We start from the raw sequence: 18,356 nt of genomic DNA, 5'->3' as shown, positions 1-18,356 counted from the left end.
GTGTCCCATGTTGTAACGTTCTTCAGTTTAAGCTTTTCCCACACTTACGTTCCAACAGGGAACACTTTATAGAGAAGAAAAGGAAGCTCCACCTAAGATTGGTCATGCATTATATACTGTATAATGGCTCTCCGGCCTGTAATTCCATTCTATAGTGCTAACAAACCTTGTTGGCAGACCAAGCCTGTAATTTGGAACGTTGTCACGTAACACCACAAGTTTGACCTCTTTGTCCAAAAAAATGGAAAAATGTATGTTGTCAACTGTTGCACTGCTTTTGCTGCTTGCGATGTCTGAGGCATTTTCTGCCACGGATCAAATAAATAAGAACAGCATGATAACAGCGTTATTGTTGTCATGTTCCAGAGCATCAAGTCTCCATCCAAAGGGAGTCTTAAACAAGGGAGGACAGTTGAGCAAGATTGTCAGGACCAAATTCATGGTGAAAATATTCCATTATTCCACCCATCCAGTCACAGTCCCTTGCTGTTGGAGGGGATGCTGTCTGAGTGAGGGAGCAGAACAGCTGTTCAGATTTGGCAGGAATATTACATTGGCTGAATCTGATACTTAATGGGGCCAAAAAAGCTGGGAGGTCAGCTTTACACATGTAACTCCTGTTTAAAACTTCTACAAAACAAATCTAATTGCTATTGAACATATGAAATGACATTTTCATACTTGATGACTCCTGAATTATGCCTTTACTTTTCAATATTTACAAACTTAACTGTTGATTTTAGTATTGCTTTTTGGTTAGTCTGTCTACTGTCATTTCAGCACGTTAGAATTAAGAATTAATAAGAATAATCTTAACACAAAACAGAGAATTTTGGCATTATTTATTCATTCACATATTACTTGACCCAATACACAGCAAGTTAGTTTTTGTCTCACAGAGCCTGACCTATCTAGTTATCACTGTGCCAGCGCTAAAGAAAAGTCTGGCTTTCCCCACTATCATCCAGCTAAAAGAAAAAAAAAACATTCTGGGCAGACTGGCCTGTTTGTATTTCTCTAAAGCAGTCACGATTGTCTTGGCTCTAAATCCAGGATGCAGTGACAGCACCCTTGCAAAATAGCATGTGGGACTTGTTTTGGTGCTCACTGGACTCGTTAAAACAACAGACGACGGCAGAACATCATTAAACTGATATCACAGAAGCTCGTGAAGTGGAACAGATCAGTACATTTATACATAGCTCAGATTGTTGTTATTGTTTCACGTTGCAACAGGGATTTTGAAAACGGTAATGTGCAGATAAGAGAAGGGGCGGAGCTGGCGACTGGACGTGTCAGCCAGCGGCAGGCTCATATCCACAGTCTGCATGCAGTGAGTCAGACTAAGCTGGCTTGCACAGCTTGCTATTAGGCTTACAATTGCTGTAAACATAGTTGTGTAGAGTTCAGAAAGGGCACAAATGTCCATATAATCACTCCAAACAGTTCATTAAGTATCTGAAGCCAAACAATATTCAGTTCAAGTCTTCTCCAAAACCATTACTTTCAATTGTTCATGTCTGAGTGCACCCACATGCCGTAGAGCATGACTGTGCAACATAACAGAGCACACAAGCATGAACACTTTCTTTATTAAATAGTAGATTTTTTTCCTTTTTTGCAACACTACAGAACAGATTCCAGATTGCCATTTGTTATGTAGACATACAAACTTCACCATTATTTCATATGACATGAGGGTGAGGGGGTAATGACCTTTTTTCTTTTTTTTTTTTCGGGTGAACTATTCCTTCAAAATCCTTCAAAGCCCAGTCTTTAATGCAAACATTAACAAACTGTTAGTTTTAATGCCATCAGCTATAAGGAATTGATCATGCTGTGAGAAATTTATGACTGAATCATACTTTAATAGTCATTAGCAAGTAATCACTAACACATTTTCATGACCAAGAATTAATTAATGGTATTGAGTCATTAAATTAATATACTGATCACCCAGAGGCATCTGACAGATTACGTAACCACTCCACGCAGCAGGAAAAAGGCCAAATAGCAGCTTATCAGACTATAGTGGCATATTTTCCATCTTCTGTTCTTCCCTTTATCCACAGTCCAGGTAGCTTTGCTGTTTAACTCAGCCAGAAAATATTTTGGGCATCTAGTCAGGATGCCTCCTGGCCGCCTCCCGGTGGAGGTGTTCCCGGGCACATCCACCTGGGAAGAAGCCCCCGGGTCAGACCCAGGACATGCTGGGGGGACTATGTCTCCCGGCTCGCCTGGAAATGCCTCGGGATCCCCCAGGAGGAGCTGGTGGATGTGGCCGGGGAAAAGACTGTCTGGCCTGACCTCCTCAGCCTGCTGCCACCACGACCCAGTTCCGGATAAGCAGCAGAAGATGGATAGAGAAAATATTAATGGCAGAGACAAAGACAGCCAAAACATCGTGGAAGTATTCCCACCATTATGAATTTGCCATTGACGATGGCGTTAAGACATCGGGAATAAACAGCATGTGCACGGCTTCATTAAAAGTTCTATTTTTCGTAACAGTAAAGCACTGTAATGCATTACTTTTCTCAATAGATAGCCCTATAATGCACCAATGAAACAAATGTAACAAGATACTTTTAAAAGTAACACTGCCCAACAGTGGAGGTAGCAGTGTGGGGAGTCTTGCATTTCTTTTGATTTTCTGTTGCAGTCAGAGTTTCTGTAAGTGACGCTGCAGGTGGCATTCTCTCCTTTCTTTCCTCTGCTATAGCGGCTATTGCTGTAGCTTTGGTGCATACTGGGATAATGATTCACACAAATGAAGGCTCTAAATCCTACAAATTGGGAGACCTTTGCTGCTTGTTTCCATCAACCATAAGCCTTTTAACAGTACAGGTATTAACACATATTCATTTATATGGTTAGCTCACATAAATTTATGACATATTTAAATAATGTAAAGTTACTTCATAAAGTTGCGTTTTAATGTCACTTCAGTCCTTTTTCTTTTTTGGGATAGGAAAAAAGGAATAGAATGAATTAATGAACAGTATTTTAGTATGCCATCCTGGCTTAGATGCTTAACCCCAAAGTGCATTCTGTTGCTGTGATCTGAGTATTCCTGTAAGCAATTACTAAATTAAAGTGCTCTGGTAGTGCAGAACTTTGGCCACCACAGGAAATGACTCCTAACTGTTCTTCTGACCGGGACACTGTATGACGTGGCCTAGCTGAAATCTTATTGTTTTTTCCATGCTGTAGTTTTTTATCGTGGCAAAATAAATAGGAGGTTATTTTAATCTAAAACGACTTTGTGGGGAGACCCAAAGTTATTCCCTGGGATGATGCTGCTGACATCATGCTACACTGGATGGGGTTTTGGCAAGTATAATTGAAAACACAGATCTTCTTTTTTCTTGTTTTCTTTTCCTTTTTTCTTTTTCCTAGGGATGTGCTACATGGGTCTTGTATTATGAAACTGGCATGTTTTATCAATTACGGTGGCTTAAACCCCCACTTGAAAATAAGCTCAGTTTTATTTGTGAACAGCTGCAATGATGCCCAACTAACTAGCAACCAGTGTCCCCCATCTTTTCCGCATCCAGCCCTCAAATTAGGCCACTACTAAGTAAAACCACATGGAGCTCGCACCCAGGTACAGACTAGGGTATTTGTTAGGTGAAAAGGAATGTCTGCATGTCTAGGGGCTCCTGGTTTCCAGGTATAAAAACTGCTACTTGTGTGCCAAAGCTGCTTGTGGTTACATTAAAATTCTAATGTAATTTAAAGCTGGGAAACCTTTAAAAGTAATGATAGGTTGGGCCTTGGTCTATGTGTGTCTTTGTGTTGCGTGCTTGTATGAATGTCTGTTTCAGGGTTAAGAAGTTAAAGGGCTGGCTGCTATACCGTTCACTGCATATGTGTGGGTGGTGATCCACTGCACACTGAAGCAATAAGGCTTCAGGCCTTGTAAACACACTTTTAACACCCCCCCCCCCCCCCCCCCCAAAAAAAAAAAAAAAAACTACAAAAAGTGGTTACATTTTCATTGAAAAGAAATGTACTGGTTGTGTAAGACAGGATGATTTTATTGTATATCTCTTAATATATCATTAAATGCAATACATATAGCCTCGTTCACGTAATTTGTTTTCAAGAACTGTGCAGTTCTGTGCTCCTAGAGAGCTGAACACACTTCAACAATTTGATGGGCTCCAGACATGTAATAGTAGCAATCCTGGTATTAGCGCACAGCTGGATTAAATCCACATGTTTGTACTGCTGGTCAAATCAACACGGTCATGGGTGTAGCTCTGCCTCTGTGACCCAGAAACCCAACAACAGCTCTAAATTTGAGCCACTTTAAAAATCTTTGTTTCATCATCACATGGCAACAAAAAGAGTTTACTTGTACACAAGTCATTAAACTTGCCTGTTAATCCTCTGCACAATGGGCTCAACTGTGTTAAGTTGCAGGTCTTCTGTGGATTGAAATGTGCATGTTTGAGTTGTTCCATCCAGATTTTGCCTATTCAGTGTAGAATATGAGGACTTTGGGCATGCCTTTTCTGTCCTTCCCTTGACTTGTGCTGGAAAACCAGACTATTGACTCTTTTGCGTTTTCATGCATCTTTGCTAAGGCCAGTACTGTCCACGTTTCATTTACTTGGAACCAGAGTAGCAATTCACTCCATTTGCACTGCTTGTTGGGATGGATTAACTAGAGCACTGCAATGTGTTATGGTTTAGACCCTGGAAACGACATGTAAACACTTGGTTTGGCCATCGTTGCCATTAACCACCGGCTGAATGTCATGAAATGGTGTCTTTTTCTATTCCTATGAAGTTGTTCTTGTGCACTCTGTGGCCCATCGGTCACGTCACCCAGCACAGTTGATGCTACCTGTGATGTTTGGAGATCCTGCAGCAGAAAGGAATCTGTCCTTGATGATGCGCTTCAGTGTCTGCGTGATATAGCATATTCCATCTATGCAGCAAGAGATAGAGGCTTGAGATATTTCCACAAAATCCCCAGACACTCTTGTAAACGAAAGCATGGCTTGGATGGAAAGTGCAGACACTGCTTTGAGTAAGATGAGGTGTTTCAGCTGTACAACCTGGCACTTCATATCATTGTTGAAAATATGGCACAACTCAAGCATCAAGTCCCGATTATACACATGCGCTGGATGCACTTTGTACCCTTTGAACCTAGCACATTTACACAATTACGGCAGATTGCATGCACCTTGATAGTATTGCTTCCTTTAATGTTTTTTCAGATGCAGAAAGAAAGGGGCTTCCAAATAGACTTAAGTCAAACTCAGAATCCACATTTCATATCGTGAAGGTCAACTCAATTGATCAACTTCCAGGAAGCTGCTTAAGCCTACGTCAGATGTTATTGTTATTGGCAGACACTGCTCATGTGAGCTCAAGTCTAAATCATGAATGAAAAGACAAATTCAGCCAAATAAATCCAAGGAACAAGAAATGTTTGCTATTCACTGGACTAGATTCATTTTTCCTGGTCTGGCACTTTTTTAACCAATTTGGTGAGTCTTAAGGTGCACCATGTAGGTTTATTGGGACAGTACGAAAATAGAAGTAACAGGAGCTTGTGTTCACCTGCCAAGAGCACCTCATAAAAAGAGGGAAGATCCTGTTATCCTTCTGTTCAAAGCCAGGGCACATTCCCCATGAGACCTCTTGTCTTTCTCTAAGAAATGCTTACTTAAGCAGAGGCCCAGCCAGTCAGTCGATGCATTCGCTCATCGAGGTGTGAAAGTTTACCTAGACAACTGTGTCTCATGTGGTATACAGGCAGAAAGTGAGAGGAAGAGAGAGAGAACACTCTGCATTCATGTCTTTCTTGAGGGAAAGTTACGGCAGCTCTGTCTCAGCTGCATTCCTCTACTCGTGTGGGCTGTTCATGCAGGACTGTCAAACAAACACTTGTGTTTGCTCTGACTAGACACTCCTCTTCCAAAACTGTGGCTTCTCGCTTGAGTGTTGCCATCTGTATCTTGCTGTATGCCGCATCACTAGTTGATTGCTGTCTGTTGAAAGCAACAACAACAGCATAGAGAAAACAACATCACCAAAAAGCTTGGGAATTTGCCCAGGACTCTCAGTTATAGTTAGTTAGGCAGGTAGAATAGCATTTTTTTTTCCCCCTGAGGGAGTTACTGTTTTCTCTGCATACATTATATTCACCAGGGACTAATTAAACAGTGAATTAGTGTGTGGTTTCCATTAACACATTCATTTTTTTCCACTGTAGCCAGGAAAGATCATTGTCTTCTGACAGTATCCTGTCTGAATGCAAGTCATCCGTAATTATTCACTGATATTAATTACAAATTACATGTGACACTTAGCATGAAAAGGACAAATCCTCATACTGAAAAAGAGGATCACAATGTCAGTCCTAACTTCCTTTATACTGGAAAATAATTGTTTTTCGCTGTTTTTGGCTATATTACATAAGTTAATGAAATGTTACTTTGAATTATGAAAATCAAAATCAGACTGGGCTCTCTCTGTCTCTCTCTTCCTCTGTGTGTGTGTGTGTGTGTGTGTGTGTGTTCTTATTGATAGTCATGTTGATGTTATATGGCAAGCAACATTTTGTAAAAACATTTCTTTTGGTGTCACAATAAAGCAACAGTATTTTGTAGAGCACCTGATGAATAGCACTGTAATAGAAGAACTGGAAAATATTGTTAGTTCTGCTGCTGTATTTATTCCAACATGTCACATGTGCGAAGGCCTGTGACAATAACTGCAGGTCTGTGGTTATGCGATGCCCACCACGGGGTTGAGCTCATTACCGTCATCGCCACATTTTTTTAATGCGCCAGAAATCTTGAAATATGTGAACATATGTGTCAAAATCTTATTAATTTAAATAAAATTAATGTTAATTTTATCTCCAGAAGAGAAGGTCTTAGAGACACGGGACAACAACCAGTTTGTTCAGAGACCCGACAGGCCCCAGACAGATGCTGGTTCTGAGTCGCTAGGAGCTTCAGGTCCAGAGACATGTGCAAGGCTGTTTGGTTTTATAAGTTGTTTGGAGGTAGGGAGTTCATTTTTTGAGGAGGAATTTACGATGTGTTTATTTAGTTGGATTCACTTCAGTTCACATAGATCTCCATCCGGTGTGCCCACTGTGTTTCTGTATGGTTAGAATGCACACACAGACACACATGCTGCAGTTACAACAGGGAAAAAACATTCCAGTAATAGCTGAATGGTTTCTATGGTGATCTTATATTAGATTTTTTTTCCACCTTTGTTTTACTAGCAATTTAGAAGAGAGGCCTGGCCAAAACAAACAGACAAAAAAACAAACAAACAAACAAAAACAATAAAATCACAGCTAAACATACAAAACAACATTACAAGGTAAACAAGTCTATTCCAACCAGAACCAATAGCACATCTTCTGCAAAAAGACTGGAGAAACATTTTTAAAGTCCTGAAGATGTCCTGAAAGAAACTATTCAGTGAAATCTCTCTCAGTATTTTCTCCTAACGTGTCACTGCAGAACAAATTGTGAAAATGACTTGTTGCTTTATGATTTGTAGTATGATGTGCAGTTTACCAACTTACCGCAGTGTTTCCCCTACTGTAGGACAGGGCCACCCACCACTGAATCTAGGCGTTTTTTTTATCATGATTTTAAATTATGTTAAATAATAAGCATCGGAATTTTAAATTATTGCCATAAAATTTATATCATGCAAAATTAGGGCTCTGTGAAGTACTGAATAATTCTGTAATTGGAAGGTTCAGAGTTTGTTCTGTATTTTGGAGAGTCAATTCAGCGCAGTCTATTTTCTTTCTCTAACAAGGGAGGCCAAAGTTGAGCAGAATACAAGTCGTGTTTATGACTGTGCTGTTGCTGGATCGGTGACACCGAATTAGAAACAACCATTCCAATCTTGAAATGTAATTACCAACATGTGATGCAATTTACCAGTGTAATAGAGTCAGCGCACAGCTCACAGTCCGTGCAACAGCGGGAAGCAGAGAAGTGGAGCACAAGGGTGATAATTGCTGTCACATATCAGTCTCTGATGGGAGGGACACGGAGCAAAATGATGATGCGGATGAAAATGTCTCCAGTATGGAAGCGTTATAATCTTATCCCAGCCTCCAGTGTGATTGTGAGCAGCACACACCTGTGGGCTTTTAATCAATGCTGGAGAAAACACCACTGCCCTTGCAAAGTTTTCTGTTTCAGTCGCTCACTGCTCGGTGTATTGAGCTAACTCTTTCTGCTGGAGCAGTCTACTGTCAGGTGCTGTGGATTTTTGGCTTTACTGCAAAAGTCTCACGAGTGATCTGTCCCAAACAAATGATGCAACTCCCTGTCATGTGCTTGGATGGGGGCGTCCGATCTATTTTTCCAATTCTTGCCAAATTTGTGGACTACTCAAGGTGTCTTTTGCACTGGGCACGACAAAAATAACAACTTAAAGTAAAGTACTTGAATATTAAAGTGATTGATAGTTGCAGCTCTACAGACAAGTGCAAAAGAGGAGCAGCGTGAACCACACCAAACTACTGTGGTAGATAGTGCTAATCCCAAATGGAATATTTTTCCACATGATGGGTTCAGTATCAGACTGACACTCGTCATCAGCTGACACTCACAGTCCCGTACTTGATATCACGGAATAGGTATCGCTGCATCCCTATTGTTGATGCTTTGCTTTTTTCAGAAACTGTATGCTGTATTTGTTGTATTTGGAGATGATGTCATGACATTAAGCCTAAATTTTCAACCATAGTTCACATCAGGCCATTGTGAGTCTGCTCCAAAGGCAGGGATGTCTGTTTGTCTTCCACCAGAAACTACAAGTGAGAAAGTGATAGATAAGGCTCATGAAAATTTTTGAATAATATGCATAATTTAGGAAACAGTCTGTAAGTCTGTCTCATCTATTTTAAATCAGAGGTGGTTTGCATCCTCTGGCGTGTATTTAACCGGGTGCCCGCTTTTTAAGATAAACTTCTGTGGCTTGCTTGTTTATGACAGGAGGAAGGCGAGTGGTTTGTGAGGTCAGGGCAAAGTCGCAGAAGGATAATTGTGTTAGCCGTAGGTCTATTTTTTCTGATGGAAAGTGTCTCCCTGACATCACTGGCAAAGTCAGACAGTTTTCAGTTGAGGTGCTACAGGGCAGGAAGTCTGAATAGTTGAGTTTACACAGCCAGGAGCTGCCCTGACACTAAATTCAATAAATAAGCCACAAAACCTGAACAGAAAGGATCGCAAAGTTCAGCTGACCATCAGTCTTCATGGCAGAAGGGAGAACAAGCTCATCTTTGCTGAATTTACATTTTTAAAGCAATAAAAGTGAGCTCCTTGTAAAAGGGAAAGAGAGACGTGCTGGCTGCAGCACTTCATGAAAGAGAACTGTGAATTTTTCATGGAGGTGCTGAAGCCCTGCCAAGAAACCCCTTCAGAAAATCCTTCACATTACACACTAGACTGGAATGTCCAGACTGGTATTGCTCTGGGATTTCTTCTCTGCAGCGTGATATCATCTTACAGTACCTCTTTAACTGAGAGAAAAATTATAGCTGTATCTCTTCACCATGAGAAGGCCATTGGTTGCATAAGTATGAGCTCTTAAGCAAATGAGAAACTCATGAAATGTATGCCTGTTTTATGACATATTTTAATGTTGAATTCGGTATTACAGTTCAGTCACTGAAGAGTTTTCTGAAGAGAGTTTTTTTTTTTTTTTTTTTTCCGTTGATGAGAGTGATTCCCGCAGTTAGTTCGATGATTTATTGCACTTCTTTCCGGAGCAAAGTTAAAAAAAAAAAAAAATCATAATCATTTGATTTATGAGACTTCTTCTGGTCCAGGGAAAATGCCATCATGCATACCAGTGCTGGATTCAGGGTAAACAACAGCCTGAACCTGACCTGGGCTTCAACTTTGCCACTGCGAGAAATGGGGGTGGCACAAGCAGCCTGTAAACCTCTCCTGTTACTGTGAAAGCAGTTGTTCTACGGGACTGCATGCAAAATGTGTTTCCCAGATGTGGAAGACCCCACCCCCTGCCTGCACTAGTTTCCCTGTTGCACCTTCAAGCCAAGGCATGAGCCAGAACAAGAACAGGGACACACCTGTGCTCTGAAGAGGCACTCCGTCCCTCCGTGCAGGGGAGGACTTTAAACTTGTGCTGTTCTGAAACCTGCCCAGTTGTCTGCTATCTGTCATTTGATGCTGCTAAGTTAGAGGCAGACAGGGAACTATTTCCAAGCCATAATAAAACCTCCATGTCAGAGCATTACTGGAATACCCATTAGAGCCATGACAGGGCCACAGGCTAGACTGGGATGAGAGAATGGCTAAGTCACATAGACAGGAAATGGATGGAAATGAGCTGCAAGGACGCTGTGTGCAACATATTATAGTTGTGTCGTCTGTGAGGAGGTGGGTTATCTTTCAGATGGGGCTGCAGATATTCTATATATTTCACTTGAATTTTGCAGCCAGTGAAAACTGAATTTCTCTGAACCCCAGGCCACTGGCGAATGGCAAAAAATAAATAAAGAAAGAAAGAAAGATAAAAATAGACCACTACACCGGTGTAATCCCAGCACTTAATAAATTTCCAGAGCAGAACACACTTTTGAATCAAGTCTTTACGAGGCCTTTGTGGAGCCCTGATGACCGCTCCCATACTTCCTGTCATACTTGCCAGTGTGTAATAAATATTTTACAGGGGTCTAGTGGATCATAGTATTAAATATATGGCAGTACTTTCCCGAAACATGAAAAATAAAATTAGTATTCAAGTGGTATCATAAAACCACATTAAAGTGTCACTGACTCATTTTTTGTTGGCCTGTCTGCTGCTGCAACACAACAGTTTTGGACCGGTTGACAGGACCTGTTGGGAGCTGGAAATGAATCGCTGTTTCCTCTTCATGACATAATGGACTTTGATGATCCAGATCTAGAGCCTGAGTGTGCTTCCGTCTTCAGCTCTTGTTGACAAGTTACAGCCTCTCTAATCTAGGCCTCTCCCAGCTAGTGAAAACTAACTTAGTTGGTATCCTCCCTCTCTCTGCCTGCCAGTGTTCTCATATGACGATGTGGCACTGATTTCTGTCTGACTCACCTTTCCACATCTTTAGCCCTCAGCGCCTTTGGCCAGTGGAAATGTCCTGGAGGTTTCACCCAAAGTTCTTTAAAGCCTCTGGACAGCAATGCTCTTTTGTTTTAGTCAAATCAAGATTTAAACAGCACATGTTCCTCACCTAAGATAACTGATGAGATAAACTTTACTAATCCCCACCGTGGTAAAAACAAAACTTTTACTTGTACTGTGTCACAAATTCATTCCAGACACTGCAATCCGAGTTTATCATTTTTATTTGATGGTTTTCCTGTAGAACTCCAATAAGACTAAGCTGAACTGAAGTCGCATTCAAGTTGTAAAGGCAGTCTTTCAATTTCATGATAAATAAAGGTCTAAATGAATGAATGAATGAGCGATTTTCCAGAAATTCTATGACCAGTGGAAATTAAATTTTTATGATCTAATGGATTTGAAATATCCATCTAGAGCGAGTTTGGTGACACAGTAAACGTTTTGGTTTTCAGTAAATTTTGAGGGAGATGGCGTAATTTGGGTGTAATTTCAAAGGAATTTCAAAGACGTTACTTGCTTATTATCATGTTTACCATGAAATTTGGGGCCCACTAAAATGAAGAGTTACCAAAGCTCCTCCTCTGCCCTCCACTTCACCCTCTCACCCTCTCTCAATCATGCGTCAAGAAATACACTTTTTACTTTACTTGTCGATTTCTACAAGCGTTTCGACAGGGGGAGAAGTGGCCTTGTGTAATTACAAATGGAGTTTGTGCTCTTGACACCCTCCAGTGGTCAGAACATTGCTTAGTGCAGCTTTAAGATGTAGATTTGCACAGCTGAACCACCAGTTATCATGTTTACATGCAGCAGGTCTGAGGTTTGGATGGAATCTGGTTTACAGACACGAGATACCCACAGCTTTATAAGCATACATGTTTTTCAGATGGAAGCCGTGATATTTTTTCCTTCAAATGCTTCAAATTCACAACTTCATATGTCACGGTTTTAATTTGTTGGTTCACGTGCCGCCCCTGTAATTTTGGAGTCATTATGTACGTGATGATTTTATTAGTCTCATGGGTTATGTCATGGAAGTCAAATTTCTGTCTCACAGAAAAACTGCTGGTCCTAACTGTTGCCACAAAGGAGACAGATGGCTTCCTCCGCTTTATGCAGTCTGCAAACTATTTCAACTACACTGTGAAGGTAAGATTGTCTCCTCGTATTTTACAATTAGTCCTGGGAGCGTGCAGTGAATGTGTTCATTCAAGCTCTCACACACACGCCAAAAACAGAATGTTTTCCCAGCTTGATAGAGCTTTTCAAGGCAAAAAATAAAGTGCAACAGCCTGTAGAAATAATCTTAATGAGCCATTCAATCTTGCACTGATTCTTGGAATCTCTTTTTTTTTCTTAAAACAAACACAAAAAGAAAATCTGCCAAGGGGATGAGATCATTTCACTTGTGTCCAACAGAACTGGATGGTGTATCAATATTGTACCGATATTGGTGAGACTAGACATTGTCTGGGTTTTTTTTTAATATCATGATATCATGATATGGCATAAGTGTTATTTTTTTCCTGGTTTTAAAGGCAGTGTTACAGTGACAGGATGCAGTTTTCTGAACTTAATAGACTGTTCTAGCTGTTCTGTTGTGAGCTTACGTGGTCATCATATCCACATTACTAATGATTGCTTATCAAAAATCTCTTGTAAATATCTTATGGAAGCACCAATACTCACCCTATAACATTACCACAATTTCAGTGTCAAGGTATGCAGTCAAAGATTTCATATTTTATTTTGTCCATTTTGCCCAGCCCTAGTGTCCAATGCAGATCAACTGATTTCAACTTTTTTTTTCTTCCTTATTCTGCCTCCTTATTCTGCCTTCTCAAGAAAATTGCAGACAAATGTCATTTAAAAACAAATGGAACTATCTCACCCCAATAGTAATTCCTAAATGATTTTAAGAAAGAGTAAAACATTTTAAGAGTAGAGATGAGGCTTAGTGGCTCTTTAAGATGGATATTTTGCATTTGTTAGTCTGCTATCCAGAGAATTTCAGTATCAGTTCCTGATGCATGAAGCCTTAATGTGTTCTGTCGCAGGTTTTGGGCATGGGGGAAGAGTGGAGGGGAGGCGATGTGGGCCGCTCCATCGGTGGAGGGCAAAAAGTCCGACTACTGAAGGAGGCTATGGAGGGTCTGGCTGACCAGGAGGATCTTGTTGTCCTAAGTGTGGACAGGTATGTTCATATACAAACATTTTTGCTTTTCTTTCTTGTGTACACCTTCATATAGCAACTTTCCTGTTTTTATAGTGATTTGAATCATCTGTTCCTTTGATAGTCTTTTACAGACTGATTCTCTTGAATACTGCAGTCGCTGTATTCTTTTTCTTAAGAGAAAAGCCTGTATTTAATAGCAGACTGCTTCCATCCAAACATCAGTTTTGTTTGGTTGGACTGATGAAACATACATGCATTTCTGCCATGAAAAAGGGAAGCCAAACACCTTTTCTTCTTTAAATTAGGAATTAAAATCATTTTCATAATTACAGCCTGTAATAAGTGCTTTGAAAGCCAAGCCTGCTCATTGAGAGGTGTTTCTGCATGTTTATGTAGCAATAAACCACCCACCATTCATTCAGAGGCATTATTACAGAGGTCTAGGAGATATACGAGAAGAGCAGGCAGGTAGCTGAATTATGAGTTTTCAAGGCCAATGGAAAGTTTCAGTGATTTAATGTGTGTGGTTTACAGTAATGACAGCTTTACATTGCATATATCTTCACATAGAGCAGCAGATGATAGTTAACATGTCTCGTGAATACTGTAGCTATAATCATTGTGCAAAGCTGTCACACCCTTGCTACAGGTAGCTGAAATTTAAGTGATTTGTTTTCCTCATTGAAAACATTATAATGCAGTAAACGGTATCTGCACTTCATAGACAATTTTAAGCCATTTAAATTTCACTTTAAAATCTTAAATGTTTTTGCGCCATGTCTGAGGTTTTTAAAGGTTTTCTGATGTTTTGATTTTATCGTGGCCTTTGATCGTGTTTTATATAAAACTTACTCTGGCTTGTTGAGGTTCTGAGCATGTGCAAAAGGAGGATAAAATGATTTCATGCCATTCATTTGTCATGCACCATAAATGGAGACCACAAATCCCCTTCACAGCCAGAATGTTGTGTGTGCGCTGGCTGTGCATCAGTCAGGCTATGCACATTTAGTTTTGGCAGAAAATTTGGCACATAGAGTTGAGTCCAAATCCAACACCAAGAACTTGTTTTGTTTTTTTGTTTTTTTAAATTCAGAGGAGCTTTTAAAGCTGATACAAATAAATGTGTCACAACATAAAAAAAATAAGCAGTTCTCCGTTCTCCTGAATTCTGACAATTATCCCATTGTCAAGTAACAGCAAAATTGAAAGTGTATAAGGAGAAAGCACACATCATGCTGGAGAGATTTTTACAAACCTTGTTCATTTTCCAAGTTATGTTCATCCAAGGCAAGACCAGGCAGACCAAAAGTGACCACACCTTCTGAAAACCAGTATACTGATCGAACACCTTTAGGAAACAGAACAGCATGTCCATCCAAGATTCAGTTGAACAAACGGGCTCCACTCCAGTTAATAGACGTACAGTCAAAAGATGAATGTTGAACTGTGGCCTTAATGGACTAGGAGCTGTTTCCAAACCACTACTTTGATGACAAAACATTGTTGTGGGCCAAATAATTCCAAAATTCCACTGTTGAAGAGTGGAAGAAAATCCTGTTTACAATGCAATCAACTTTTGAACTTCACAGTTGTAGCTGGAGAGATTATGTTAGGAGACAGCTGCATGAGAAGTTAGTGCGCTGTTTGTATAACAAACTGAGGGTATATCTCACCTATTCCGGAGTTAGTAACTTGCACAGGATTGATTATACACTGACCGAAGACCTCTCAGTTCTGCAGAGGTGGGACATCCCTTCTGGCTTATACTTGTGTAGAAGAGGATTCATCTTCCTGCAGTGCAATGACCCTAAGCATGCACTAAAGCTATGCTGGGTCTATCTGACGTTCAAGAAAGAACAAGAAGTGCTGTCATGCATCACCAGACTTCAATCTCACTGAATATCATTGGGAACATTTGAAAAACTCTCTCTGGAATACTGTAAAAGAGCGCTGGAATAATATGGACTCAATTCTGCAAAAATCTGAAGAATCAATGCCAAAGTGCAAGCTGTGATTAAGGCAAATGCTGGACAAACATTGAGAGACTTTGACTTTTATTAAATACAAAATACAAAGCAGTCCTAGATGAAGTGGTTAAAATGAAAAACAGCACATCTCTGCATCCTACAGGTCTGAAAAGTCCTAAAAAATACCTATATTTCCATCTCTTAAATTTTACACAATTATTAGAGCAATTCATTCTCTCCTTGCAGTCTCAAGTCAATTAAACAATTTGATGAATTCAATATCATATCCAAATTACAACTTATATTTTTAAATAGCCACCAACTGATCTCCATGCCAGAAAATTATATCAATTTAATGAACTTTTTGAAATGTCAGTTGCCTAGAATGTTTTCTTAGCAATTGCACTTACTTTTACACTACATCAGCAAAGTATGAGTGATGAGTTAAGGATGGACAGAGGGCTACTTGTGTGAGCATGTGTTGGCCAGATGTGAATACAGTAGTGCACAGTACAGCTAAGCAGGCTTCTCAACTAGACTTCACTTCCTCTCATGACATGTCCATTTTAGGTGGGGTAAGAGAATGTTAGTCTTTTAGCCTCTTAAACGTCAGCACCACAAATATGTAAGGGGTGAGGTTCTTCTTCCCGAGTCATATGACAGAGCTCATCGTCTGTGTATGCATCAGCCCAGTTTATGTGTCTTCATGTGGGTCTGTATGTGTCTCAGGCAAAGCCGATTCTTTGGAAACACCTCCCAGTGCAATCCAAGAATTCCTGCCCATACAAACGCTCTGTCGTGAAGAATTTCCAATGTTTACATCAAGATGCCTATCTACCTTCAGCAAGTAACAGCCTAGGTTGTACAGATTAGATGCCAGTTAAGATATACAGTACAGTTTAAGAAGATTTCCAGCCGCTAGGTTGCCCAAAGGGGGTTAAAAAGTCTGATAATGATCTGTTGTATTTCATCTTCACTCTGCTCTGTTAGTTATGATCTTATCTTCGCTGGAGGACCAGAAGAGATCCTCAGGAAGTTCCAGCAAGCCAATCACAAAGTGCTTTTTGCTGCAGAGGGATTGGTATGGCCAGATAAGCAACTAGCTGACAAGTACCCCTCTGTCCGGAGAGGGAAGCGCTTCCTCAACTCAGGAGGTGGGTACCCCATATCGAAGCATGGACGCTGAATTGTTTTGACTTGTGCCTTTTCTTTTTTATCATGGCTGACATGCTACTGTGGGTCATGTGTCATGGAAGTTGCATAAAACATCATTGTCTGAAAACAATTCAAAGGTCAACAAAAAAATCTTAAACATTACAAAATGTTATGGTTAATTTCATTTATGCCATGTGTACCAAATTTATGCTGGACCTAGAATTTGTTTGACATGGTGATAAGCCTTTGAATCATTTGGATGCTCGTGTTTGACTTAACAAAAAGCAATGTTAGCACCATCCCAGCACCTCCAAAACTTACAGGCAGGCTAAGGCTGGAATTCTGTGAAGGTCAAGCAACAGTGCACTCTCACTTAGTGGTTTATAGAGTGGTTTCAAGGAATGGCAACAGGCTGGTGTTATTTTTTAAATACGTAACCACGGGACCTTTATTATTATCTCTTGCTCTAAAATTAAAGCGTATTTTCCCTGTAAACCAGCTCTTGGTGGAGTCATCATGGTATTCCCTGTCCAAGTTAAAAGAAGAGACTGTAGTTGAAGCCCTTACATGTGGATATTAGCTGAATACTTTGTTAATTTTCAGCCTTTTTACTCTGGATTTCCTTTTTGTTATGATTTTCATATATGTCAGTCTTTCAATTTTTATGGGAACTTGGATCAAGTACACAAAAGATGCTGAATAAATTTTGAGCTGAATATGTGCAAGGGCATTTTAACAAGGGGACATTCAAAGCACGCTCTCATGCATGGTTCAAATGGTATGGTCAGCAGTGTCCTGCCAGTTCTCCAGAATTACTGCTTTCCCTGTGGTCATCAGTCTGGCCTGACCTCCCATTCTGGAGCCAAACTGTCTCAGTCTGATCAGACCCTGTTGTTAGCATTCATTGTCACTGACATGACAGGCAAATTTGTCTTGGCCCCCCACGTGCTAGTGCTACAGTTGGTGTAAAATTACAGACTTTGTTTATGTTCCAAAGGCTACCGCCCAAGTGGCCAATGAAGAATGTTATTTGACATTTAGATACTATGTCATTGAGAATATAGTATTTTACAGTACAGTATGTATACAATGTAGGCATTGGATATATGTGTGCATATGTGTACATTTCTGCCTCAGTAGACAAACGGTCACTTCAACCACCAATCTGGCAGCAAAGGGTTCAGATGGGGGCCTTAAACCCATGAGGCTTTGATCTGGAAACTTGCAAGTTCATGAAACTGATTTCTAAAATGCTCTCCTTGCGTACCCATTAGCTCTGGCCAACAGGCATGAAGACTGTACACGACCTAAACTTAAAAGGCTGATTTTCGGTCGCATCTAAGCCAGTGACTCTGAAAGTCACAAATGAAGAGAGCCTTTTGATTAACTACTGATTCCATTTTTTGGCCCTTTTTCAAATTGATGTACATTAAATAAAGTAAAAGTAGTAGTAGTAAAAGTAATTGCTCAAGAACATAACAAAAAAAAAAAAAAAGTTATTACGTGGATTATCATTGCTCTTGCAAAATTATTCCAGTGTCTTAATTCAGATGAATTATCTTAGGTATTCTCACAGAGTTGGCAGGCATGGCCTTTTGGGTGTCACATGCACAGTGGTCTGAGATGTAACTTCCTGTGGTTGAAACTATTAAGACCGGAGAGGAGAGGATTTGGGTGACTCCCAGAATGAAGGTCACCGTCAGAATTCCTCTGGAAATTTTGGAGTCACATACCAGTAGCACCAATGTTTTCACCAACATTAACTGTCAGAATTGGAGAACCAAGTTAGCAAGGCTTAAGCCAAATTACCTTGCCAATACAGATGAAACACCAATGTGCTATTATTTTGATGATGTATGGAAACTGCAGTCCTTGTATTTTTATAAGATTTTAAGTCATTTTTAGAGATGGTTAGCATTTTT

The 18,356-nt window shown here is 40.2% G+C and overlaps 1 protein-coding gene across 2 annotated transcripts in view; it reads left to right on the top strand.

The window, feature by feature from the left end:
- plod2 (procollagen-lysine, 2-oxoglutarate 5-dioxygenase 2) overlaps positions 1-18,356 on the top strand; it is a 36,397-nt gene that overhangs the window by 3,174 nt on the left and 14,867 nt on the right. For both annotated transcript variants that reach the window (XM_030079466.1, XM_030079465.1), the window contains exons 2-4: positions 12,194-12,285; positions 13,194-13,330; positions 16,270-16,433. In XM_030079466.1, coding sequence (XP_029935326.1) covers positions 12,194-12,285; positions 13,194-13,330; positions 16,270-16,433 — 393 coding nt within the window. The remainder of the gene's footprint in view (positions 1-12,193; positions 12,286-13,193; positions 13,331-16,269; positions 16,434-18,356) is intronic.

Source organism: Myripristis murdjan, chromosome 20, assembly GCF_902150065.1.
Source record: "Myripristis murdjan chromosome 20, fMyrMur1.1, whole genome shotgun sequence".
NCBI classification, from domain to species: domain Eukaryota; kingdom Metazoa; phylum Chordata; class Actinopteri; order Holocentriformes; family Holocentridae; genus Myripristis; species Myripristis murdjan.
The sequence above is the reverse complement of the archived record's forward strand: the minus strand, read 5'-3'. Positions and strand labels throughout refer to the sequence as shown.